The sequence below is a fragment of the Gracilinanus agilis genome, chromosome 1 (assembly GCF_016433145.1).
Source record: "Gracilinanus agilis isolate LMUSP501 chromosome 1, AgileGrace, whole genome shotgun sequence".
Lineage (NCBI taxonomy): Eukaryota > Metazoa > Chordata > Mammalia > Didelphimorphia > Didelphidae > Gracilinanus > Gracilinanus agilis.
The window spans coordinates 382,741,994-382,768,196 of record NC_058130.1 but is presented as its reverse complement, the minus strand read 5'-3'; the positions used below and the strand labels follow the sequence as shown (position 1 = coordinate 382,768,196).

Genomic DNA, 26,203 nt, shown 5'->3' with positions numbered 1-26,203 from the left:
CCATGTTAAAAATGAATATTAATAAATGTAAAAAAAAAAAAAAAGTGGTCAGATTCTGAGGTTTCTCTGCTTTAAAACCTCAAAAGAACAGGAACCCGCCATATCCCAAGGTGGCCCATTCTACTTAACAGTTTTAACTGTTATGAAATAATTTTGCCTCTTCTACCCATTACTCCTACATTTCTGCCCTCTGGGCAGAAAGAGAAATTTTATCAATTCTCTTCCAGATGAAGGTGATTGAAATATTTGCTGATAAGCTACCATGATTTCTTCAGGTCTTCATTCCAATTTCCTCAACCAATCTTCACAGCAGGAACTCAAAAGTTCTTCACCTTAGTAAGAGATCATCACTGAATGGTCTCTAACTTATCAATGTCCACCCAGAACTGAACAGAATACTTTATATGTAGTCTGATCAGGACAGAACACAGAGGGACTATCATTCCTGAAAGTCACTGCTTTCAATGCAGTCCAAGATCACATAAGCTTTTTCAGCTACCATATCACACTGCTGACTCACATACTAAGCTTTTAGTCTACCAAAAATCCCCAGATTTTCTATTCAAGATATGCCTTAGCTGTGCAATCTTGGCAAGTCGTTTAACCGCCCCCCCGCCCCCCATTGCCTAGCCCTTATCACTCTTCTGCCTTGGAATTAATACACAGTATTGATTGTAAGATGGATGGCAAGGGTATTTAAAAAAACAACTTCTTATACTTGAGAACCTGTTTTGTTTTGTTTTGTTTTGTTTTGTGGGGGGGGGGGGGGGGGTTTAAACCCAAATATTAAGATCTTGCATTTATCCCTACTGAAATTCATTTTATTAGATACAAACCAATGTACTTTGCCTAAGGGTATTTACATTTTTTAATGACATAAAACATTATTTTAAAATTTTTAAATCCTTTTTAGTTTAGGGCCTTACAAAAACAAGTGAGAAGCAGAATTTGGCCCATGGATAATTTGTTGATCCCTTCTCTAAGTTTGTCAATGGATCCTGACAATGTTACTCAGTGTTGTTATTTTTCCCAGTTTTGATTTACCTGAAATGTGATAAATATTACTTTTATCTAGATCAGAACTAAAAGAAATACTAAACATGCTAAGTACAGATTCCTGGAGCACAACACTGAAGACCTCCTCACCAGATGACATATAATATTAACAACTACTCTACAGTCCAATAATCTTTCAACCACTTCCCAATTCATATATCTATACTGTCTATATTGTATCTCTTCATTTTTTTTCAACCCTCATCTTCTGTCTTGGATATACTATGTATTGACTCCAAGGCAGAAGAGAGGTAAGGGCTAGGCAATGGGGGTTAAGTGACTTGCCCAGGGTCACACAGCTGGGAAGTATCTGAGGCTAGATTTCAACCTAAGGACCTCCTGTCTCTAGGCTTAGCTCTCAATCCACTGAACTACCCAGCTGTTCCCCCTCTTCATATTTTCCTCAAGAATTTTATGAGAAACTTTGACAAAATCTAAGAAAACGAAATACATAGCATTAATCTGATCTACCAGTTTAACAACACTATCAACATTCTTGTATGACCTATTTTTTAAATTTATCTTTGAAATGATATTTTTTATTTTTACATCACCTGTATTTCCCAATACATTCCTTTCCCCTCTACTTCTGAAAGACTAATTCAGCAAAACTAACCAACGGGCCAATTAAAGATTACCATTATATACAGTGTTCCCTCATATCTACCAAGAAGGGAGATATATTCTCATAAATCTTTCTGGAAGCTAATCTTGATCATTACTACTAGAAAATTCCATTTCATTTTTTTTTTGTCAGTTTTCTTTCCATTTCACCCAGCTGTCATTTACAAATTTATTGTTTTCCTGGTTCTGCTTGATTCATTTTGCATTACTTCACAAGTCTTCCCACATGTTTCTTTATTCTTCCTATTCAACAGTTTTTCAATGCTGACATATTCCTTTACAATCTTGTACCACAATTTATTTGACCATGGCCTAACTGTTAAAACTGATTATAGGGGGCAGCTGGGTAGCTCAGTGGATTGAGAGCCAGGCCTAGAGTCAGGAGGTCCTAGGTTCAAATCCGGCCTCAGCCACTTCCCAGCTGTGTGACCCTGGGCAAGTCACTTGACCCCCATTGGCTACCCTTACCAATCTTCCACCTATAAGTCAATACACAGAAGTTAAGGGTTTAAAATTTAAAAAAAAAAAAAAAAAAAAAAACTGATTATATATACACTTTGTTACTACTACAAAAAGTACCATAACCTTAGGTCTTCCTATCTTACCCACTGCAGAAGTGGAGTAGTCACTACAGATTCAGCACAGAAGCATTGTCTGACCTACTTTGTTTCTGATGTGAACCACTTCTCTCCTCCTTAGAGTAGCCTGGTGAAGGGCTCGCCATGTTAGTGCAAAACTTAGCATAGATGCTCAATGGGCTGTAAACCTACTACAGCTTAGAATTCCTGAACTCCAAGGACCCACCAACCTTGACCTTCCAAGGAGAAGAGCATGAATCCCCACTCTTAACACCATAAACTATTCTTGATGATGTTGGCCTCGCACTCTGCAATCACTATTTCTTTTCCAACCATCTCTTTACTGATCTTTTAAAGAAACTTTATCTTCCTTTAAGACTGAGATTGGGTCCCACACACTTCTTCTTTGTGAAATCTTCCTATAGCAGAAACTCTCATTTTTAGAGTTCTCTCTCTACTCCAATTAGTTTTATTTACTTATTAGTCCACATGTTATATTTTCCCAGGAGAATATAAATTCTGTATTTCATTTTTGTCTTTCTTTCCAACTTGTAAGCAAAGTGTCTTGTGCATTATAGTTGATTAATAGCTATTTGCTATATTAACGTAAAACCATTTGCAACATTTTACAGCTTTATTGCATTATTTTACTACTCAACACCTAAATCCAAAACAGCTATGGCTAAAATAAATCTAACCAAGAAGAAAAATAACTTCAGACTCTCATTGTTGGTGATAAAATTTTGCATTTTTTTCACCATGTTTAATTTTGATTAATAGGAAAAAATATTAAAGCAATACTTATGACATACATTACTAATTTGTCAACTTCTACTACTGAGTTTACAAAATGTTATCTTCTAATTCATCAACTCATAAGTCTTCATTTCCTGTAAAATTCTTACTTCTTTATTTCTCATAATGAAATTATATTTCATTCTATTAATGTGCCACAATTTATTAAACTACTCTCCAATTACTGGATATCTTCTTGGTTTTCAAATTTTTTATACTAAAAAAAGTGCTCCTATAAATACTTTGGAATCTTTCTGTCTTTTAATATTCTGTTTTATTATGCTACTTACTTTATTTAAGAGATATTTCTGGGGGAGAATTCCAGTTAAGATGGCGGCACAGTAAGGAGCAGCTGCTTGATCTCTCCTAACCGAAGCATACAGGACTCCTCAAGGGGATATAAAAACAAATACACAAACGAAGGGACCCCACAACAGGGTGCAGCATTGAAGGTATGTGGAATCAGGGCATTTCCACACTATAAAGGGGTGAAACAGCTTTCGCTAAAACGTTAGAGGAAGAAGCCCCTCCCCCACCCCCCCATACCACGTACAGTGCCAAGGCCAGCTCACAAGAGTTAAAGCATTTTGGGGTACCCATTAAGTCATTGTAAGCTCCAGGGCTTGTTCCTGAGAGCAGCAAGACTTAGGACCCCAAGAGGCTAAAAGAACGCACACGGACATTCCTGAGCACCTGCGCGGGTAAAGGCATTGCCCTAGGCGAGGACAAGGATCTCGAGTACAGGCTTGGACCTCGAGTGGGAAACCTGTGCAGACGGGAGCACAGATGTGGAAGCAGTGCCCCGAGACTGCTGAAGGAGCCTCGGGCAGAGGGGCAGACCAGGGACGACCAGGAGGCTTGACCCCGATAACAAGACCTGAGAAGTCAGGAGCCTAGAGAGCGCAGACAGACCCAGAGTGTTAGGATAAAGCTGAGAAAGCTGCTCAGGTCTAACAATGGCAAGCCAAAATCAGGAACCCCAGAAGATAAAGATTATCAAGAACTCTGTAACACTCGACAACTTTTACACAGAGAAAATCCAGGAAACAGAGGAGAACAAACAAGTAATCATATCCAAACCTTCCCAAAATAATGAAAACTGGTCACAAGCTATTGAAGAGTTCAAATCTGAGATGATGAGAAAGATGGACGATATCTAGCAAGAAAATAACAGTTTAAAAGGCAGAATTTTGCAATTGGAAAGTGAGGCTCAGAAATCAAATGAACTGATATGCAAATTGAACACCAGAAATGACCAGATAGAAAAGGAAAACCAAAAGATCATAGCCAAAAACCAATCCCTAAAGGCTAGAATTGAGCTATTAGAAGCTAATGATCTCTCAAGACAGCAAGAACAAATAAAACAAAGTCAAAAGACCGATAAGATAGAAGGAAACATGAAATATCTCAATGAGAAAGTGACAGAACAAGAAAACCAGTCTAGAAGAGACAATTTGAGAATCATTGGTCTTCCAGAAAAAGCAGAAATTAATAGAAATTTGGACTCCATACTAAAAGAAATTATTCAGCAAAATTGCCCTGAAGTTCTACAACAAGAGGGCAATATAGACATTGAAAGGATCCATAGATCACCCTCTACACTAGACCCAGAAAAGACAACACCCAGGAATATAATAGCCAAATTCAAGAGCTTCCAAGTAAAGGAAAAAATCTTACAAGAAGCCAGAAAGAGACAATTCAAATATCAAGGAGCACCAATCAGGATCACACAGGATCTGGCAGTATCCACAATAAAAGACCGCAAGGCTTGGAATATGATATTCAGAAAGGCAAGAGAACTGGGCCTACAACTACGGATCACCTACCCATCAAAACTGACTATATACTTCCAGGGGAAAGTATGGGCATTCAACAAAATTGAAGATTTTCTAGTATTTGCACAGAAAAGACCAGGACTAAATGGAAAGTCTGATATCCAACCACAAAAATCAAGAGAAACATGAAAAGGTAAATAAGAAACAGAGGGGACAGAAAGAAAACTCATAATTTTTTAAATTTGATTCTTTAAGGGCTTCAATAATATCTAATTATCTGTATTCCTATGTGGAGAAATGCTATGTATAATTCTCTGTAGTAAACTATTCACTATTATAGTATTCACTATTATAGTAATCAGAAGAATAATTCATAGGGAGAGGACAGAATACTAAATGGTCTAAGATGACATGGGGGGTGGGAAAGAGGGGGGTGAATAGTAGGGGACACCAAGAGAAACTTGAGTGAATAAGAAAAATAGGATATTCTATTACACACAAACAGGGCATGGGAAGGGGAGGGGACAAATACTATTATAAGAAGGAGAGGAAGAGAGCATTAAGAGGTAATATTTAAACCTTACTCTCAGTGTAATCAACCTGGAGAGGGAAGAGTAGCTATATTATCCATTGGGATATAAAACTCTTATCTAACCCTACTGAGAAAGTCAGAAGGGATATACCAAGGGGAGCAAAGGAGTGGGGAGGTCAAAAATGGGAGGGGAGAAGAAGAAGGAGGGAATTCATTAGGCCTTTAAAAATAAAAAGAGGGGAATCATAAGGGAGGGGGTAGAAAGGGAAGTTAATCAAAGGAGGGGATAAGGGATAGGGTCTTAATAGCAAACCACTGGTTTTAAAGGAAATAGCTTAAGGAGAAGGGGTAGGAATGGGGGAGGATTTGAAAATGTCAGCAAATGCACAACTGATAATTATAACTCTGAATGTGAATGGGATGAACTTACTCATAAAACAGAAGCAAATAGCAGAGTGGATTAGAAACCAAAATCCTACCATATGTTGTCTACAAGAAACACACATGAGGCGGGTGGACATACACAAGTTTAAGGTTCAGGGCTTGAGCAAAATCTTTTGGGTGTCAAATGAGAAAAAGAAGGCAGGAGTGGCTATTATGATTTCTGACAAAGCCAAAGTAAAAATAGATATGATTAAAAAACACAGGGAAGGTCATTACATCCTGATTAAAGGCAGTATAGACAATGAGGAAATAACACTGCTCAATATGTACGCACCAAGTAACATAGCATCCAAATTCATAAAGGAGAAACTGGCAGAGCTCAAGAAGGAAATAGATAGTAAAACCATACTAGTGGGAGATCTAAATATTCCTCTTTCGGATCTAGATAAATCAAACCAAAAACTAAATAAGAAAGAGGTAAGAGAGGTGAATGAAGTCCTAGAAAAATTAGATTTAATTGATATGGGGAGAAAAATAAATAGGGACAAAAAGGAATACACCTTCTTTTCAGCTGCATATGGTACATTCAAAGATTGACCATGTAATAGGGCATAGAAACATTGCAAACAAATGCAAAAGAGCAGAAATAATAAATGCAACGTTCTCAGATCATAATGCAATAAAAATAATAATTAGTAAGGGCACCTGGACAGGCAAATCAAAAACCAATTGGAAATTAAACAATATGATTCTCCAAAACCAATTAGTCAAAGAAGAAATCATAGAAACAATCAACAATTTCATTGAAGAGAATGATAATGATGAGACATCCTATCAAACTCTGTGGGATGCAGCCAAGGCAGTACTCAGGGAGAAATTTATATCCTTGAGTGCATATATTAACAAATTAAGGAGGGCAGAGATTAATGAGTTGGGCATGCAACTCAAAAAACTAGAAAGCAAGCAAATTAAAAATCCCCAGATGAATACTAAATTAGAAATACTAAAAATCAAGGGAGAAATTAATACAATTGAAAGTAAAAGAACTATTGAATTAATAAATAAGACTAGAAGCTGGTATTTTGAAAAAAACAGATAAAATAGACAAAGTACTGGTCAATCTAATAAAAAAAAGGAAATAAGAAAACCAAATTGACAGTATCAAAGATGAAAAGGGAGACCTCACCTCTAATGAAGGGGAAGGGAAGGTATATAGGAGATAAAAGAAATGGGGTATGTAGGAGAGGGCAGCTCAAACAGGTTTATTCCCAGAGGCTTGAGACAGAGAATACAGGGAGGAAATTAGGGCCAGTAAGAAATGTTTAGGTTTGGCTGGAGGGTTTCTCTTGTTAGTTTCTAAAATCTCTTTAGGGAGGAGTCGAGAGGGCCCCTCCCTGCCAAACTGATGGCTGGAAGTCCTGGGTAGGTACTTCCTGCCAAGATGGATGCCCCCAGTTCTTTCAAGAAATAAAAGAAAATGATTCCTTCCCTCTTTAGGCCTTGTCTCAATTTTCGATACAATGATTCACCAGAGGCTTTGAGTAGGTAACAAGGGGATTTATTAATCTCAGGTTAGTCAGAGGGAAGAGGTTCAGGATTTCTAACTGCTGCTGGAGAAAGGGGTGATGGGGGGTGGGGGTGGGGGGGGAAATGGTTCGCAGGAGAGGTTTAGACTGAGAGAGCCTGCTCTCCCAGTCAGAAGATTCGACTGCCTTTTAAGTAAAGTCCTTATTGAATCACTAAAACTAGGGGTAACTTATTTGAGGATACTCTACTTGTCTATAGAAACTAAACCCACAATGTTCAATCACCAAGCCCTTCCTTCCACCAGGACCCACAGGAAATTCAGGGGAAGGGGAGGGATATGGATAGAGAGATCAGGGAGAGGTCCAGAGAAATGAGATAGGTTTAAATTTCCCCAAGACGAGATAAGCACAGGCCAAGGCTGAAGCCCAAGCCAAAAGGCCTAAGCCAACAGGCTAAGCAAAAGCAAAAGCCTCCAGCCACAGTGAAAGCCAGAAGGCAAAAGCCTTGTCAGTTGGAACTTCACCTCTATATATAGCTATAAGTTCTAACTGACTTTCTGAAGATTCTAAGATGTTTAACTGACTTTTTGTGATCGTTAGAAATTACAGAAGCAAAAAGTTTATTAGCCACCTTGCATTACACACATCCTCACATTTATGAACTCTGTAATCTGTCCTTTATATTACATTTAGTTGTTCTTCAGCATATTTTTATGTTTAAGTATTACCAATAGGTCATATATCATTCCACATAATCAGAGAATCTTAACACTGGATGGGACCTTGGAGAGGGCATCTACTTAATTCAAACCTGAATAACAATCTCCTCTACAACATATAGGTAGTCACCTAATTTTTTAAAGGCTTCCAATGAGGGGGAACACCCATCACCTAACTTAGGCAGCCCATTCCACTTCATGATAATCTGTTATTAAGTTTTTCTTTTCATTATGCATAAATCTACCTTTCTCCATATGTTCTGCAATCTAAGGATAAGCAGAATGAATCATATCTTTCACATAACAGCTCTCACATACTTAAAAATTTACCATTTCTTCTATAAGTTCTCTTTTCCTCAAACTTAATATTTCCGGTTCTTTTCTATTATTGTCACAATGCATGATAGAATCCCTTCACCATCCTAGTTGCAAACCCCTGTGGATCATCCCCACACCCCAACATCCATTTGTTAATCTGCTAAACAACTTTCCCATTTCTGTTATATATCCCCAAAACACTTGCTCTAGTATGAAACACACTTGGTAGAGACTGGCTCCCTCTGAGCTTCAACAGTAATGCAAGAAATAGAAGGAGACCTATTTTTATAGCAGAGATTCTTAATCTGGGGTCAATGAACTTATTTTTTAATAATATTTTGATAATTTCATTTCAATATAATTGACTTCCTTTGTAATCTTATCTATCTTATTTTATGCATCTGAAAACATTCTTTTGACAAGAGCTCCACAGGTCTTATCAGACTGCCAAAATGGTCCATGACACAAAATATGTTAAGCACTCAGGCTTTATGGATAAAATGGATTACGGGATTTAGAGATAAAACAGACCTTAGAAATCACATTAAGCCAATACTCTCATTTCAAAGACTAGGAAACTAAGACTCCAGGAAAGAAAGTATCTGGCCCATGGTCACAGATCACTTCTTAGGAGGTGCTAAAATGTTAATACTAGGTCCTTTCCTTCTCAAACCTCCAGAATCTCCCATGTAAGACAGATAAGTAAAATGAGGTGCTTACCACCACTAATAATTTAAAAATCAAAATCTTCAGTTACTCACCAGGCTTTTGATCCTGTTCCAGTGCATAAATTGAGTCCTGAACTCTTCTGTTTTTCCCAGGGACCATCATCAATTGAGATTTCATAGTAGGAGGCCCTATGAATTGAAAATGTAAAACTGGGTTTGCAGAATTTATAGTTCACCCTGCATAAAACAGAATATAGCCCTCTATTAGAACCAATGAATTCTAAATAATTAAATTTGAAATGAGGTAAAGGTACCTCATGGTGTTGACTGTAACACTGATTCAATTTTTGTTTTAAAAAACAAAATCATCTCCCACCTTGTCTGATTCATTGTTCCTTTTCTGCCAACGATTTTTTCATTTCTAACAGAAGCTTCTTCAGATAATTTTTGGAGAGAATTTTAATTCCTGTCCTCATAGCATCTAGTAAAGTGACTCACCTTATTACTCAAAAGGAACATAACTCTGAAGTGGGCTTCATTTCTCGAAGAAAATGAAATATTTATTAAATTCTGCATCTAGCTGTCCTTGAACCAAGTTAACTGAGAAAATTGCTTGCATCTTAAGTGATCTACTATGTATGCCTTTGAACTGGCCAATATAGCAATAACAATAATAATATTTGGCTAGAGACCAAAGCAAATCTCAACCACTTCTTTCAAATTTAAAAACACAGTAGTAAGTAAAGCAAGCAATGAAAAGGAAATAATGTTTGTTCTTAAAATTTTTTATTTTAATTTACAAATCTAGAATCAAATTTACTTTTGCCATCAAAAAAATGTTATTTTGAACAGTTTCCAACCGGGAGTTTCTGAAAGATGCCATTATTAGCTGTACTGGATATTAGCCCTGGCAAAGAAAATTAATCATTTTAGCAGTAGAAGTTAAGGAAAACTTTTTGTAGCTGTAGCCTTTTTACCAATTGAGCACGTTTATCACAATGATCCAAAGGAGAAAATTATCTTCCAACAAAACTTTCTTGTCATTTCTGAAAAGTCTCAATTTGATCTTTAATTCTCCTTATAAAATCAAAGGTTTTGCTCCCCTTTCTTATTTATATGTTCTCTTTAAAAAGCCCTGTTTGGTGTGTGGAGAAAATGGACAAGTAACAGCAGCATATTTACGGCACACATCCAAACAAACAAGGCCAGCATAAGTAGTAATAATGGCTGTCACTATACCAGAAGCAAATAGAGAAATGTGATTAAGAGCCTGTGGAAATATAAGAAATACAAAAGGGAGAAAAGAAAATGATGCAACACACCAAAAGCATAGGAAGCAAAAAAAGGTGATGAAGACCAGCACAAGCCAAAATGTGCTAAAATCAAAACCATAAAGATATGGCAATAGCAAGGTAGAAAACTTAGGAGAATAGGAAAGTAAAATTAATTAAAGAGTGATGAAAAGGGATTTCTTAAATAAAGTGAGGAAGAAGGTAAGGTAGAGCAAGACAAGAGAAAGATGATTAAAGTCTGAAGGGAAAAAAGATGAATTAAAAAAAAAGGTACAAGAGATGATACAGATTATGCTAGGCAACATTAGTATTATTATCACATGCAGGTTTATAAAAGATTAGCCAATCCTCATAATTTTTGTTCCAGGAAAACAATTGTTTTTTTAAAGAAACTCACAGTCCCTTTAGAGTGGCTATATCTCTTCTTATACTGTCCACAGCAACAACCAAAGAATGGGGCATTCTAGGTTGGGACAAATGGGAAAAAAATGGGCTTTTTGGGTTGTTTGAGGGGTTAGGTGTTTCTAACCTTAAATATACCTTGTGCCTATCAATGAGGCAGAATTATTAGGAATACATAGCACTTTGAAAATATAAAACACATAGGAACCACACTATAAACATGATCAGCATCTGTGCCAGTCAGCACTGTAAAATAAAAATTCTCTGGGTATAATAACCTCTTGTAAGAATTGAAGACTGAATCAACATACACCAATTCTTACTCTAATGGATGACATCATAAATAGGCTGCAATCTTACAAAGCACAGTACAAAGAATATTTTTTCTTTTTCACATTGTGCTTTAATGTTTACAAACTACTTTCTTTCACAAAATTCTCTTTTTATTGTTAGTCCTTTTCTTTTTTTTTTTTTCAAAATTACATGTAAATTTTTTTTCCCATTTTGTAATCCATCTTCTCTCCTCTCTCCTTCTCCTCCCCCACCCCGATAGCAGATAATATGATACAGCTTATACATGTGCTATCATAAAATATAGATTTCCATGTTCATCTTTTTGTGAAAAAAGGCACATATCACTTATGCAAGAAAAAACTCATTTAGGAGATAAAGTGAAAAACAGTATACTTCAATTTACATTCAGACTTTCTATCAGTTGCTTCTATGGTGATGAGTAGATTTTTTTCCTCATCAGTCTCTTGGATCCTTTAGTTGCTAATAATAGTTAAGATATTCACAGTCAATCACTCTACATTAGTGTTGTTACTATGTACAATGTTCTGCTGGTTCTGCTTATTTCACTTTGCATCACTTCATATGTCTTTCCAGGTTTTTTTTATGATCATTCTCTTCATCATTTCTTATGGTAAAGTATTCCATTACAATTCAGTCATTCCCCTAATTGATGGACATACGTTCAGTTTCTAATTCTTTGCCACCAGAAAGAGAAGCTCTAAGTATCTTGATACAAGTCAGTTGTTTTCTCTTATCTTTGAACTCTTTGGGATAGAAACCTGGTAGTGGTATTGCTAAGTCAAAGTTCTGCAGTTTTATGGCCTTTTGGACATGGTTCCATATTGCTCCCCAGAATGGTTGTATCAGTTCACACCTCCAACCAAGAGTGTAATAGTGTCCAAATTTCCCACATCCCCTTCAAAATTTATCATTTTCATTTTTTGTCATATTAGCCAATTTAAAGGTATAAAGTAGTACTTAAGAGTTGTTTTAATTTTTATCAATAGTGATTTGGAGCATTTTTTCATATGACTAAAGATAGTTTTAATTTCTTAATCTTTAAACTGCCTGTTCATATCTTTTAACGATTTATCAGCTGAGGAATGCCTTGTATTTTTATGCAAGAATATATATATATTTTTAATATACGTACCTTGACTCAATTCTCTATAAATCTGAGAAATGAAGCCTTAAAGACACTTACTACAAAAAAATTTTTCCACTTTTTTGTTTCCATGTTAATTTTGTTGGCATTAGTTTTTTTTTAAATATTTTCCCAAAGTTACATGTTTCATGTTCTTTCCCTCTCCCCCAAATTCCCCCACTCCTCCCCCCGTAGCCAATGCACAATTCCACTGGGTTTTCCATGTATCATGATTAAGATCTAATTCCATATTATTAATAGTTGGACCAGAGTTATTGTTTAGCATCTACATCCCCAATAATATCTCCATCAGCCCATGTGTTCAAGCAGTTGTTTTTCTTCTGTGTTTCCACTCCTGTAGTTCTTCCTCTGCATGTGGCTAGTTTTCTTTCTCATAAGTCCCTCAACCTTGCTCTGGATTCTTGCATTGCTGCTACTAGAGAAGTCCATTACATTCAATTGTACCACAGTGTATCAGTCTCTGTGTACAACGTTCTCCAGGATCTGCTACTTTCACTCTGCATCAATTTCTAGAGGTCATTCCAGTTCACATGGAATTCCTCCAGTTCATCATTCCTTTGAGCACAATAATATTCCCTCACCAACAGATACCACAATTTGTTCAGCCATTTCCCAATCGAAAGGCATTCCCTCATTTTCCAATTTTTTGCCACCACAAAGAGCAAGGCTATAAATATTTTTGTACAACTCTTTTTCCTTATTATCTCTTTGGGGTATAAACCCAGCAGTGGTATGGCTGGATCAAAGGGCAGATAGTCTTTTAAAGCCCTTTGGGCCATCCAGAATGGTAAATCAATTGACAATTCCACCAGCAATGCATTAATGTCCCAATTTTACCACATTCCCTCCAACATTCACCACTTTCCCATAAGATGTTTATAACAGCATCAAGTTCCCAGCAACTGCTTAGGAAAGCAGATAATCATGCAAAGAGAGAGGTATAAAAGTTTCCATCTCCAACTTTCAGCAAAAGGAAGAGAAATTATATAAGTATGAGAAGTACTATCCATAGCTAATTCAGCTTTATACTGTCTTATCTACTCATTTGACCTCCTCAGAACGATAATGTTTTCCTGATATTTTCTATATCCATGATGCCATGATGCACCCTGAAGAATGAAAGTCTGGTTAAGCAACCAAAATAGAGGAATGAATTTAAAAGAAAAGGGAGGATGAAAAAATTACAGAATTAAAAAAGAATTAAAATTTATATTCCATGCAAAACATTCATTTATCAACTAAAGCAAAGAGTAAAAAATATTTCAAATTTATGCTTTAAAAATTCAAAAAATTTCCAAAAACTATGTAACCAACATGAAAGTGACTAAATTAAGAGCATAAGTTTTAACATACCTGGATGACAGACTCTCCCCAATGAAGACTTCATTTAGTGCCCTTACTGGTAAAAGTTGTGGCCCAGAAATCTCAGATCCTGTAGGTAATTAAATATAAATGACCAAGATATTTGCTAATATTAGCTATATACATATGTATGTAGACATATATACACATATCCATACATATTGTATATTGATAAAGAAATGTTTTAACATGAAGAAATTATATTTATAATACGATCCTTCTATTTGAAAATGTGAACATACTCATATTAAATATATACCAATTTCTCCTGATACAAAATTCAAAATGCCATCCTTTCTCCAAAAAGATAAGTCACCCCATCTGATAACCACTTCCTTTGTCTCTCTAAAAACTTTTTAATACTGACATCTGACTCACAAGTCCTACTGAACATACTTCTTTTTTAGGCATTTTACTACAGTATCTGAAAAGTGAAAGCACTTTTCTTTCACAAGCAAAATAAGCACAACTCTCTCAAAAACATATTTGAAAGTTCAGTCTTCTAGAACAGACAAAATAAGAGTGTTCATTTTTAGGGAATGTACATCAATGCATACATCAAGAATCCCTATATATCTAACACCAATCAATATCCTACACATGTTAAATCCTTCATGGCTAGGAAAAAAAATCTTTAAAAGATGTACAAAAATTTTACCAGATAATTTTTGTATAAAAAAAAGCCTTTTCCAGAAAGAGGAAACCATTTTGAAATTTGAAAAATCCTGTCAAAATCTGTGTTTTTCAGATCATAGGAATGGCTCTACCTATCTCTTACTTTATTTAATTTGAATAAGTCACTAAGATATTTTAGCCTCCAGAAAATTCAAGAATATTCACACAGATTTAGAACTCTCAGGATCTTTAATGGTCATGTAGTCCAATCTTCTCCTTTTAGATATGGAGAAAGTGAGGCCCATGAGGTTAAGTGATCCATTCAAGGTCACACAAGTAATAAGAAGCAAAGTCAGAATTCAATCCCAGTTCCTATACAAAGAAATTCTAAACTATTCTACTTACAACTGGCCAGTCAAACTACTCTCCTCTACTAAAAATAGAACAAAAGGTAAAAACAAGATAACAAAAAGCAATATTATATCCTAAACAAGCATTATCCCAAAAGCATCATTAAAAGAAAAATGAAGCAACAAATCCTATCAATCAATAGAAAGATCCTAAATTCAATGTTCTGTAAAAAGTCAATTCAAATTACACCTGAAAGAACAATATCCAATTCATCTGGATATGAACAAGTTTGCTTACATATTTCTAATACACTTATGTATTATTACTGTTCTGTACAATAATTAATTGTGTATATAAGATGTCTTCAATATAAGTACTCATTTTGGTTAACTTCTATGTTTATTTTCTAAAAAAGATGTTACAGAGTTCCAAGTTAAAAGTACACATACTTTTTTTAGGACAGCAGTGTATATATGTATATATATACACTTATACACACACACACACACACACACACATAAATATCTTCCTACTAAAATTTAAGTTTTATGATAGGTAAGAACTACATTTTATCCAAACTCTCTCTTACCCTGCACTTGGCAAAGAATTAAGAACTTTTCACAAAAATTTGGTTTGGGCTTCCATTCTATCTCGATTTCATGCCATTAACCTCAAAGACTACAGTCTTCACACTGAAGACCCTTCTTAGCAAACCAACCTCTCAACTCTTCAATGTCATCTACTCCAATAACCTTCTTCATCTCATTAAACACATACTAAACCAGTGATGGGCAAACTTTTTAAAGAGGGGCCAAAGGAAAGGAAATGCTCATCTGTCAGTCTGTTTCTAAGGCAACTCTTTCAAAATTTCATTGTACTGTATCCTACTCATTGTATTCGTCAGATTAGGAATAATGTCGAGGGGCTGGATAGAACATTTCAGGGGGCCACATCTGGCCTGCAGGCCGTAGTTTGCCCATCACTGTACTAAACCATAACCACCAGAATTCTATCACTTCTAAGTGCATGACCTCCTGTGCAACTGCCTCTTCCACTTTCTTAGTGACCTATTATTTGTTCTTATTGTCTGTCCCTCAATACATTTTTCTATTACTCCATCCCAACTCCCCTTGTCTCCAAACTCTATCAAGCTTTTACCCCATGTTTTTCTCTTTAGTGTCTCCCTAATTACTCCGTAGAACCCCTTGTCCCACTGACCTTCCGCTACAAATCCTCCTTTCTAAGTAATCCCCACCATCCAATTGCTGTGTTCCTCTTCCAGGGCTGTTCAACTTCAATACAGAAAGTCATAAAATTAAATTGATCTCATCACTACAAATTCATGTCACAAAACCTCCATCAGGCCCTTGTTGATATTTAATAAACCTTTTCAAGCTATTTATTTTATGTTATTATGTTACAGCCAAGCAGATAAATCAGCTTTGGATTGAGGTAATAAGAAGCCTATTAAAGAAGTTGTTTGGGTTGAATAGTGTGTTCAATGTACTAGTAGATTAAAGAAAACTTCTATTCTCTAATCCTTGCTTGTTTAAAAATACATACATATGCATATGTACACAAAGAGACAATTAGATATTTCTCTGAGAATTGTGCTAAACTAGAGAAAAGGTAAAAGATTAAAGAAAAATTCTGAAGAAATAAGAGACAGTAAGACCTTGATATAAACAGTGACTACTAGAAGCTAATTTCTGTCCAGAAACAGAGGTACAGACTATTTGGAGTATATTAATGATCGTATGATGAGAATAAAAATTTAAAGTGTGACATATAGAACTGATGAATGAGTGACAATTGGGGAAAAAACACCCATAGGAGCCTCAACTATCACTAATGGTTAGAACTGTACTACCCCTAACACAGTAATGTTTTTGGAGCTTTGAAATTCTATGATCACAATCTTCAATATTTCTCTTTACCTCTTGTACTTTTTTTAACCTATACCTTCTGTCATAGTATCAGTTCTAAAACAGAAGAGTGAAATGGGCTAGGCAATCAGGGTTAAGTGATTTGGCCAGGGTCACAGTCAGAAAGTGTCTGAGGCCAGAGTTGATCCCAAGTTCTATAAACATGTGTAAATAAATTGAAATAGAATCATTTATATACATATTCCCAATGAGGCTATTAGTAGAGAACAGATACTTTTGTAAACAATATTCCAACAAATTATCTCCTATCCCTACAACACAATCTTTCAAGATTTCTTGAAAGACACAATAGAGATAATTTTATTTATGACCTAAAGGTCAACAAACATCAGGAAATTTATAAAACTAGGAGATAAATTTTCAACAAAGGTACTTTCCTCTTTGATAGAGGAGCTCCACCCAACTGCAAATTTAAGAAGAAACTCTATGGATGGTAAGAAGTCATCTCATCCAGTTTTTCCTATTTGTGAATGGCACTGCATTGGTTCATTAAGCTCTAGAACCACTACTGAAAGAGATTCAAAATGACTCAAGAGTTTGACCTGATAATCAACAAAGGAAAAACCTAATGATTGAAGAAAGTCTACTGCCCAAATTATAACATGAAGAGTTTTTCACTCATGGATATCTAGAACAGATAATATGGAGAAACAATGAGTTGGACTCAAAGTTAAATAAGCAGAGAATAGGCTAGATTGCCCCTAGGAAATTTAATAATTCTAATCCCAACCTTCCTCCAGAAACAAAGACTCCTTTTTCCTAATACCAAATTTTAATAGTATTGCTACATTGTTATGAAATGTGAAACAGCATCAAAAAACTGAAAATGAACATCACACAATAGTGCAATGGAGCAGCAAATGGTGGATATTAGCAGGTTACAATATCCAAAAACTAGAAGTAAAAGATAGCATCAGGGAAAATATACAATTGTAAAATAAGATGGTTTGGTCATATGGTAAGGGTGAAGAGGTAGAAAGCCTAAGTGCTCCCACTAGTATTCTTCAGAAGTCAACAGAAAGAAAGGTCTCCCAGAACTGAACTTGTGGGAAGGTCACAGGCAGAGTCATAGAGAATGAGCAGGCATGGATGAGTTGTGATCTCTATCACTGCAGAGCAAATCTAAATTGATGAGAACATGAATTCCTTTGAGAATATTCAGGGGAGAGTAAAAGGAAAACTAAGACTCTCCTTACTCTATAATCTAGAATGAGGTGGCTCAATCTTTTAAAATGACTCAGTTAGATTTATACTTGTCAAATATTGCTACCCTTCCCCCACTCCCAATATATGCCTTTTTAGCAGCTGATTTACCTCCTTTTAAAAAGATACTACAGATGATACTATTCAACTGGAAAACATTGTTGCTATGGAGCCTGACATCAACCAGAGATCCATTATTGCAAAAAAATTTCCCCCAGAACAGTGATTAAGCAGGCTTATTTTAAATTTTAACAAATAGGGTTACTCTTACCTCCAAGTACCCTACCATGTCTCCAGATTTGTTCTTACCACACAACAGAGATAAAATTTTGGTGGAAAAAATTTAAGTATAAAACTATTTGCCACAACATATAATTGAAGTCAAATCCACCTACATTTCTATTAATGTTAGTTTTCTCTGACTGAAGGAAGGAAATAAATTTGACAATGAGACACCTCAAACCCTTTGCAAGAATATGGACTAAAACATACAACCTAGAAGTTGTCTATATATACCCACTAAGACTTTTATTTCAAAGGAATTATATGTCACGTGGATAGTAGAGATGAAGAGATATATATTTAAGAGATTACATATTTAAAAATCTATCTGCTAAAATTTAACTTCAATGCTTTTTGAGGTTACACAAGTAATTCTATTCAATGTGGACTCAAGTAGATCCTTCTTAACTATAAAAAACTCAAATGTATGAGGCCCAGCAATAGCTTTGCTAAATTCAGTGAAGGAAGTGAAGTGTAACTCTTTATATAGTAAAGTACATGTACTTTATGTAGGCTCAATTCATTCACTATGTATTTTAAATGTCTATGATGCGTCAGGCACTATGTTTAGTTACCAGGAATATGAATACAGAAGTAGAATACCCCCTTCTTTTGAAATTGCAAACATTCTCCTGCAGGTGCTTACATTTGACTAGAATGTCAGTAGAATGCTAAATTACATGCTGTCTCCAAATCATCATTCAAACATTTAGGAAACATTTGGAACTTAGAAGACATTTGTACTAGGCAGTGGATATACAGAACAAAAACAAAATCACCCCTGAGTTCAACTTATTTTCTACTGGAGAGATATTGACCATACACAAATATGAGGTAACTTGAAAAGGGAAAGAATACTAGAAAGAAACAGGAAAACTTCAGAGAAAACTTAGCATCTGAACTTATTCTTGAAGGAGATTGCCTTGAAGAGGTAATACAATTCAAGTATAAAAAAATGGTGTTGGTGCAAATGTAAGGAAATAAAATAGAGAACTAGTTTGAGGTACAGTTAGTGGTGGAGATGCAAGAATGCAGAATGTATCAAGTATAGCAAAGAAATATTGCTAGAAAAAAAAGTTAGGGCTAGAATGTAGAGGGTTATAATTGGTAGGCTTACATGTATTATGTTTTACCCTAAAGTCAATAGGCAACTCTGAACAAAGGAAAAATAGTCAGTTTTGTGCTTAAGGAAAAAAAAACTTTGGCAAATGTGCTCCAGATTTAAGTAGTGAGATGGAGTGATAGATGCAAGAAAGAATAAAAAGTTTAGAATGATTGTGAAGTTATGAATTAGACTGTCACTGGTAAATCTTTTAGAAATTGTATACCAAAACTGCAGCTTTAAGCTGCCTGTGAGGCCTACACATTACCCCAGACAGAGGAGGGAGGAAGTGATTGCAATGGGCTGCTGGGTGGAGCATGTGAAAAATGTCATCAGGCATGGTGAAGAGGGGAACCAGAGCAGCTCCTCCAGCATACCAGGGCACATGTGTCAAGCCTTCACCAACACGGAACTAGACTGAGAATGATTGTACTCTTAATAGAAATAGGAAAGTCTAGAGAGACAAGATAAAGAGTAGGAGTGAGGGAGCTGATATTTGTAGACGTCAAAAGTATATGGTGCAATGAAACGTTAAAGCTGGAAAGAAATATATGTGAAGGTAGTATCTATAGTTGAAAAATCTATATCTTATCATCTGCTAAAAAAAATCTCAATGTTTTCTGATACATCCAATTCTCATTATTTATGGTAATGGAGAAAAAGTAAATCATAATTGAAAGAAAAATCTATATTTCACCTGTAAGGCATTCATAATGAAAAATTCCCCCAACATAGAAGGCTCTCAACAGTAAGTACTTTATTAAAGTACTAAGTTATTAAGCACAGAATAGACCAATACTCAAAATACTACTAGTGACATTATCTCAAAACTAAAAATAAAAAGCCAATATAACCTTAAATGTAGTATAATGTGGAAAACAATTCTAATTCCATTAACCTACTATGATCATGGATTCTTGTACTGTTGAGGGCTCTGCTGTGTTGATCCAAACTCAGCTGCTGTTCATGGAGATCTACAGGAATTGGGTTTATTCCAGTCCCTTCAAGGTATAATCTGATTCGTTGTCTCCATAGCCATCTTAGAAAAAGGGGGGAAGGGGGGAAAGAGACTAATTTCAGGGTGGCATAAATGAGTACAACAAAGATTATACATTGGAACAATTATATCAAATATGCAAACCAATCATTCTGTAATAAATTATTTACACCTGAAAAAAACAAAGTCTAGAGATGCCTTAAGGAAAGGTATCTGTTAAAAGCAGAATTATATATTTGTTTCTCTCTGAAAATACTACATACATGTATTGAGCAAATATGTATGTAGTTTGTTAAAAAATCTATTGTTACCACATTAACATAACCAGACAATGTTTTCCTGAGCTCCAGTTCTAATACTGATGACAATATAGTCCATATCTAGTAATTTAAATGAAATTTCTACATAATTAAATGTCCCTCAAGTTTTCATTCCTCTTAACTCTTTAGTACAATTTCAAAAACATAAAAAAACACCTACACACACAAAACCAAGTAAAATTTAATGGTACAGTTAACTCTAAGAGGGCTTCCTCTTAGATATAAACTAATTATTTCAGAAAGGCACCAAAACTCTTTGGCAGGACAAGAATATTGCTTTGTGTACCAGAGTAGTAATTAAACTTATACCAAATAGTCAAATTAGATTTAGTGTGGCTTTATAAATACTCCAGGATAGTGAGCAAGACTAACTTGGTCACCTTCAAATAAGCTTATACCCTGTTCTTGACACATCTGACTATTTAGTTCTTTATGAGTATAAGGTACTGTCATTACTACCACTACTTACTACAGTGGAAGGAAGAGTATGATTTAATTCTCCTAGAAGGATTTTAAAAATCAAGGAGAAGGGCAGCTGGGTGGCTCAGTGGACTGAGAGCCAGGCCTAAAGATGGGAGATCCTCAGTTCAAACCTGACCTCAGGCACTTTCCAGCTGTGTGACTCTGGGCAAGTCACTTAACCCCCATTGCCTACCCCTTACCACTCTCCTGCCTTAGAACTAATACACAGTATTGATTCTAAGACAGAAGGTATGGGTTTTTTTAAAAAAAATCAAGGAGAGACATAAAAAGTAGCATTAGAGTTAAAATGAAAAAACTCAATTATTCTTACTTATTATGGACAGACTGGAGTAAAAGAAAATGAAATCACAAAAAAAAAAAAGAAAAGAAAAGAAAAAAACAATTCTATAGTCAATCATTTCAAATATATGACTACCTAACTGCTACAAACATGTAGCAAAGTGAAGTAAAGAATCAGCCTCTGGGAGGGCAGCTGGGTAGCTCCATGGACTGAGAGCCAGGCCTAGAGACAGGAGGTCCTGGGTTCAAATCTGGCCCCAGACACTTCCCAACTGTGTGACCCTGGACAACTCACTTAACCCCCATTACCTAGCCCTTATCATGCTTCTGCCTTAGAATCCATATTGATTCCAAGGCAGAAGAAGGTAAGGATTTAAAAAAAAAACACAATCAGCCTCTTTAAATGTAGGAAAACTATTACTAGCAGCTACATAAAAATTGCATACCACATATTTGTCATGGAGGCAATTGAAATTAATCCTAAGTAAGTCTGTGGGAAGATAAACTATACCCACTTTACTGTAGTGACTCATTTCACCAGTTACTTTTATAGTAGTCTATTTGTAACTACAATTAGTATCACATCAAATTACCCAATGATGTTCAATAGTTTTAAGACATGCTTATCTATGAAATAATTTCTACTTATAATATTTTATCAAGAGTCTGTTTATGTAAATATAAAAAAGAGCAGCAAGATAATCCTACCTGAACTCACCACGATAAAGCTTCTGTAGTGCTTCTGGAAAGGAGTGTGTATATCTCACAGGCAGACATAAATGACCTTCAGACCTTCATTTCATAGATTCAGCAAAGTTGGTTAGAAGGAGAAGAGAGATCTTTCATTTATATGAATATTAACATCAAGAATTAGGTAGAACATTTTAACATATTTATATTAAGCTGCATTTTACCTTGCAAAATACATTCAGATTTTCCATTATAAAACAATAGTAAAGCAATTTAAAATTAAATTACTCAACACAATGTATTTAATGTCTACAATGAATTAAAATTGAAGAGGAATATTAAATTAGTAAAAGGCTATACCCTTGAAGAATTTATATTTAAAATTAATAGAGAACTAAAATTAAGAATTTTATTTTTTTTAAAAGACTAGATCTCCCTATTTCACCAAGGTTGGAAGTACAAAGGCTTCTGATAGACCTGGCCCCACTGCTGATTGGCATAGAAAATTTAACTTGCTCCATTTTCAACCTAGACTGGTTTTCCTTTATGTAGTTCATTTTATGGTGCTCCATTCTCAGGACCTCACCATACTAGTGCTGGACATAGAATAGATTTCCATTTGGCTCTAATCCTATTATATCTCAGAACTTGATCTACCAGTCTCAGTCCCCTTATAGCAACAATTACAGGCATGCATCACCTTGCCAAACTTCAAAATGAGTATTCTGTAGAGAAGAGTTAAATATGAATTGGTGCAAAAGTGGTGTTAATGTATAACAAATAGAAGCTAAACAAGGAATATCCTAATAATTTTAGAACAAATTTAAAAGTTAACTCCTAATTATACTTGCTATGGGCAAAGATAAGACCCATGGGGGAAAAAAAAAAAGCATGAAAGAATTTAGAATTTATCCCTACCATTCCAAATGGAATATTTTATTAAGGTAAACAGAAAACTATTCTCCATATGGTTTTGTAAGATTATATTGGTGATGTTATCAACCTCTTCTTTCTAAATAATTAAGAAAATTTTCAGATAATGAATCATGTCAGTGAGAAAGAACAGGTCCTTCACTATTTGACAAAAACAGCCCGGAAAACTAGAAAACACTATGGGAGAGATTAGGATCAGATCAACATCTCACACCCTATACCAAGATAAATTCAGAATGGGTAAATGACTTAAAAATAAAGAGGAAAATTATAAGTAAATTAGGTGAACATAGGTATACTTGTGAAATCTATGAATAAGGAAAGAATTTAAGACCAAGCAGGAGATAGAGAATATTACAAAATGTAAAATGAATACTTTTGATTACATTAAATTAAAAAAGGGGTTGTACAAACAAAGCCAATGCAACCAAAATTAGAAGGGAAACAACAAATTGGGAAAAAAATTTTATAACAAAAACCTCTGACTCATTTCTCAAATTTATAAGGAGTTAAGTCAATTGTACAAAAAAAAAAAAATCAAGCCATTCCCCAATTGACAAAGGGACATGAATAGCCAGTTTTCACATGAAGAAATCAAAACTATCAATAAGCACAAGAGAAAGTGATCTAAATCTCTTATAATTAGAGAAATGCAAATCAAAACAACACTGAAGTATCACCTCACACCTAGCAGATTGGCCAATATGACAAGAGAGGAAAATAATAAATGTTGGAGGGGTTGTGACAAAATTGGGACATTAATGCTTTGCTGGTGGAGTTGTGAAATGATCTAACCATTCTGGAAAGCAATTTGGAACTATGCCCAAAGGGTTTTAAAAGAATGCACACCCTTTGATCCAGCAATATCACTACTGGGGTACAAAGTACCCTAAAGAGAGAATAAGGAAAAATTTTTTGTACAAAAATATCCATAGCTGTGCTGTTTGTAGTGGCAAAGAACTGGAAAATGAAGAGGTGTCATTCAATTGTGGAAGAGCTGAACACATTGTGGTATATGACGGTGATGGAATACTACTGTGCTGTAAGGAATGATGATCTTTATTAGGATTCAAATATGAACTGGAAGAACCTCCAGGAACTGATGCAGAGTGAAATGAGCAGAACCAAGAGAACATTATACACAGAAAGTGAAACACTGTGGAACAATCCAATGTAATGGACTTTGCTAATACGAGACAATCCCAAGGGACTTATGAGAAAGAATGCTATCCACATCGAGAGAAAGAACTGTGGCAATAAAAACCACAGAAGAAAAACAAATGACCAATTATTTGTTTATATGGATATATGATTGGGGGTTTTGGTTTTGAAAGATTGATCTACTGCAAAAATAAATAATATGGAAATAGGTATAAGTGATAACATCTATATAACCCAGTAGAAGTGCTTATTGGATCTGGGAGGAGGGAAGGAAAAGAGGGAAAGAAAATGAAATATGTAAACATGGAAAAATATTTTTAAATAAAATAAAAATAAAACAAAAAAATTTTTAAAAAAGAACAGGTTCTAGTTAGGAGCCCCGTAAATTCAGACTAAATCTGATAATGAGAAAATCACAGTGTCTTTAAAAGAATTGTATTTTTTTCCTGTTTCTAAAAAAGAGAGCAAAAGATACCACTTACCCATTCAATTCCATCTAGGCTTCCTCAGAGTCAATTCCTGCTCTCTAGCAGGATACACATGCCCTATTAAAACCTTAAGTCTTATAAAAATTTAACTATCTTTCTTTTAAAGTTCTCTATATAGTTTCTCATCTTAACAATATGAAATACGACTCACAAAGCCAAAACTAACTCAGCCATTTACTACCTTTGACTTCATCTCTGACTGTAAAAAGTTGGACCAGATGACCTCCGAGACCCCAAACTCTATAATTTGGAGTTATTTCACTTTAGTCAGTTATCTGGTATTTATTAAATGGCTATCATGTGCCAAGCATTTTGAAAAGTGCTGGTGATACAAAGAAAGGCAGAAATCAGTTCCTGTTCTCAAAGAACTAAAAGTTTAATAGGGAAAGACAAATGCAAAAAACTAAGTACAAAATAGATACAAGATAAATTGAGCGAAGAAAAGGGAATTTCAGAGGGAAGACACTAAGATTAAATAGGCCTGGGAAAAGCTTCTTGCAGAAAGTGTGATTTTTAGCTGATATGGAGGAAGCCAGGGAAATTGGAAGGCAAATAGAAGGAGATAAGAGTTCTAGTACTGGGAGAGAATCAGTAAAAATGCTCAGACAAGAAAGGAGTCACAGTTAAGGAACAGCAAGGAGGCTAGTGTCAGCAAAGAGAAGAATCATGTATAAGACTGGAAAGGTAAAAGGAAGCCAGATTAGGAAGAGTTTTGAAAACCAGATTCAAAGAAAGAGAAACAGCCCAAACAGGTGCCCTCTTGAACCTATTTGATTCCAACATCCTTTCAAGCTCTAAAACTAAGATGAATGAATACAAATGGTTATTTTTTGCCACATTTGCTAAATTATTTATTATGTTGCCCCATTACTGTTAATATCCCTATTGCTATTTTCACTGGATTATATATTCCTTTCCTGCACTAAAAGTCACATTCATGACTATTTCAACTACGTCATAAGCTTCTTCAAAGTTCAAGAACCTATCATAACTTTTAAAAATCTGAACTTAAAAACTAAATTTTTTTCAACTCCTTATACATTGTAGAACAGAAAGATTATACAGAAAACAGCAAATCTCTATAAGAAAGAATTTGCTTTCTTTTTAAAGATATAATAAATGTAACATAGTGCTTTCAAAGCTGTCTTACTTGTCTACTAGTCCTTCTGACTCTGGTCCTGTTTTTTGTGGGACAAGGAGGGAAAGGGGGGGAAAAGATTCTAGGACTAGACCTACTCTCCTAACTCCTAAAATTGAAAAAAAAATTGCAATATGTAGGTTAAAACCTCCATATCTGCTGTGTCAAAAAATGTTTGTCTCATTCTGCATCTTAGCCACTTATCAGGGGTTAAGTAGCATGCTTCATTGTAAGTCTACGGTTGTACAAGTCTTCCCAGATTTCTCTGAAACCATCCCTTTTGTCATTTTTTTATTGCATAATAATATTCCCTTTGTTATGAAAAGGGCTAGCTGCACTGCAGGGGGAAGACTAGTAGATGGTATTAGGCCAGCCCAAGGGCCCTTTAGGCAGGAGTAGAAACTGGTACAAGTAACAGGCTCCTGCACCTGGGCTGAATGAGCGACAGATGAAACTCTCACTAGCAAAGCCAATGCCCCTTTAAGCTCAGGATTCTGTGCCTCAGCCCTGAGAAATAGAGATAATTCTATTGGTCACTTGGAGTGGTCAAAAGGTAGGAGGCTGGCACTTCCTGAACCCAACTGATTAATAAACTTTGTTAGCTGAAGTAATAGTTTGTTCTGACTGCTGATATTATTTAGCCTTTGGTGAAGGGTAAGGCAATGACTTTGAAGGTCTTTAAGCTTGTAGGTTAAAGGATTTATTGGCAAAATTTGGATCAGGTA

At 35.2% G+C, this 26,203-nt stretch overlaps 1 protein-coding gene across 3 annotated transcripts in view; it reads right to left on the bottom strand.

The window, feature by feature from the left end:
* The window catches only part of NADK2 (NAD kinase 2, mitochondrial), a 57,414-nt gene that overhangs the window by 8,907 nt on the left and 22,304 nt on the right, over window positions 1-26,203 (bottom strand). For 2 of the 3 annotated variants that reach the window (XM_044657776.1, XM_044657778.1), the window contains 4 exons: window positions 21,777-21,860; window positions 19,892-20,028; window positions 13,482-13,560; window positions 9,069-9,164 (listed from right to left, as the gene is read on the bottom strand). In XM_044657776.1, the coding sequence (XP_044513711.1) occupies window positions 9,069-9,164; window positions 13,482-13,560; window positions 19,892-20,028; window positions 21,777-21,860 (396 nt within the window). Of the gene's footprint in view, window positions 1-9,068; window positions 9,165-10,664; window positions 10,731-13,481; window positions 13,561-19,891; window positions 20,029-21,776; window positions 21,861-26,203 lie in introns of all 3 variants that reach the window. The other variant, XM_044657777.1, reaches the window with a different exon arrangement.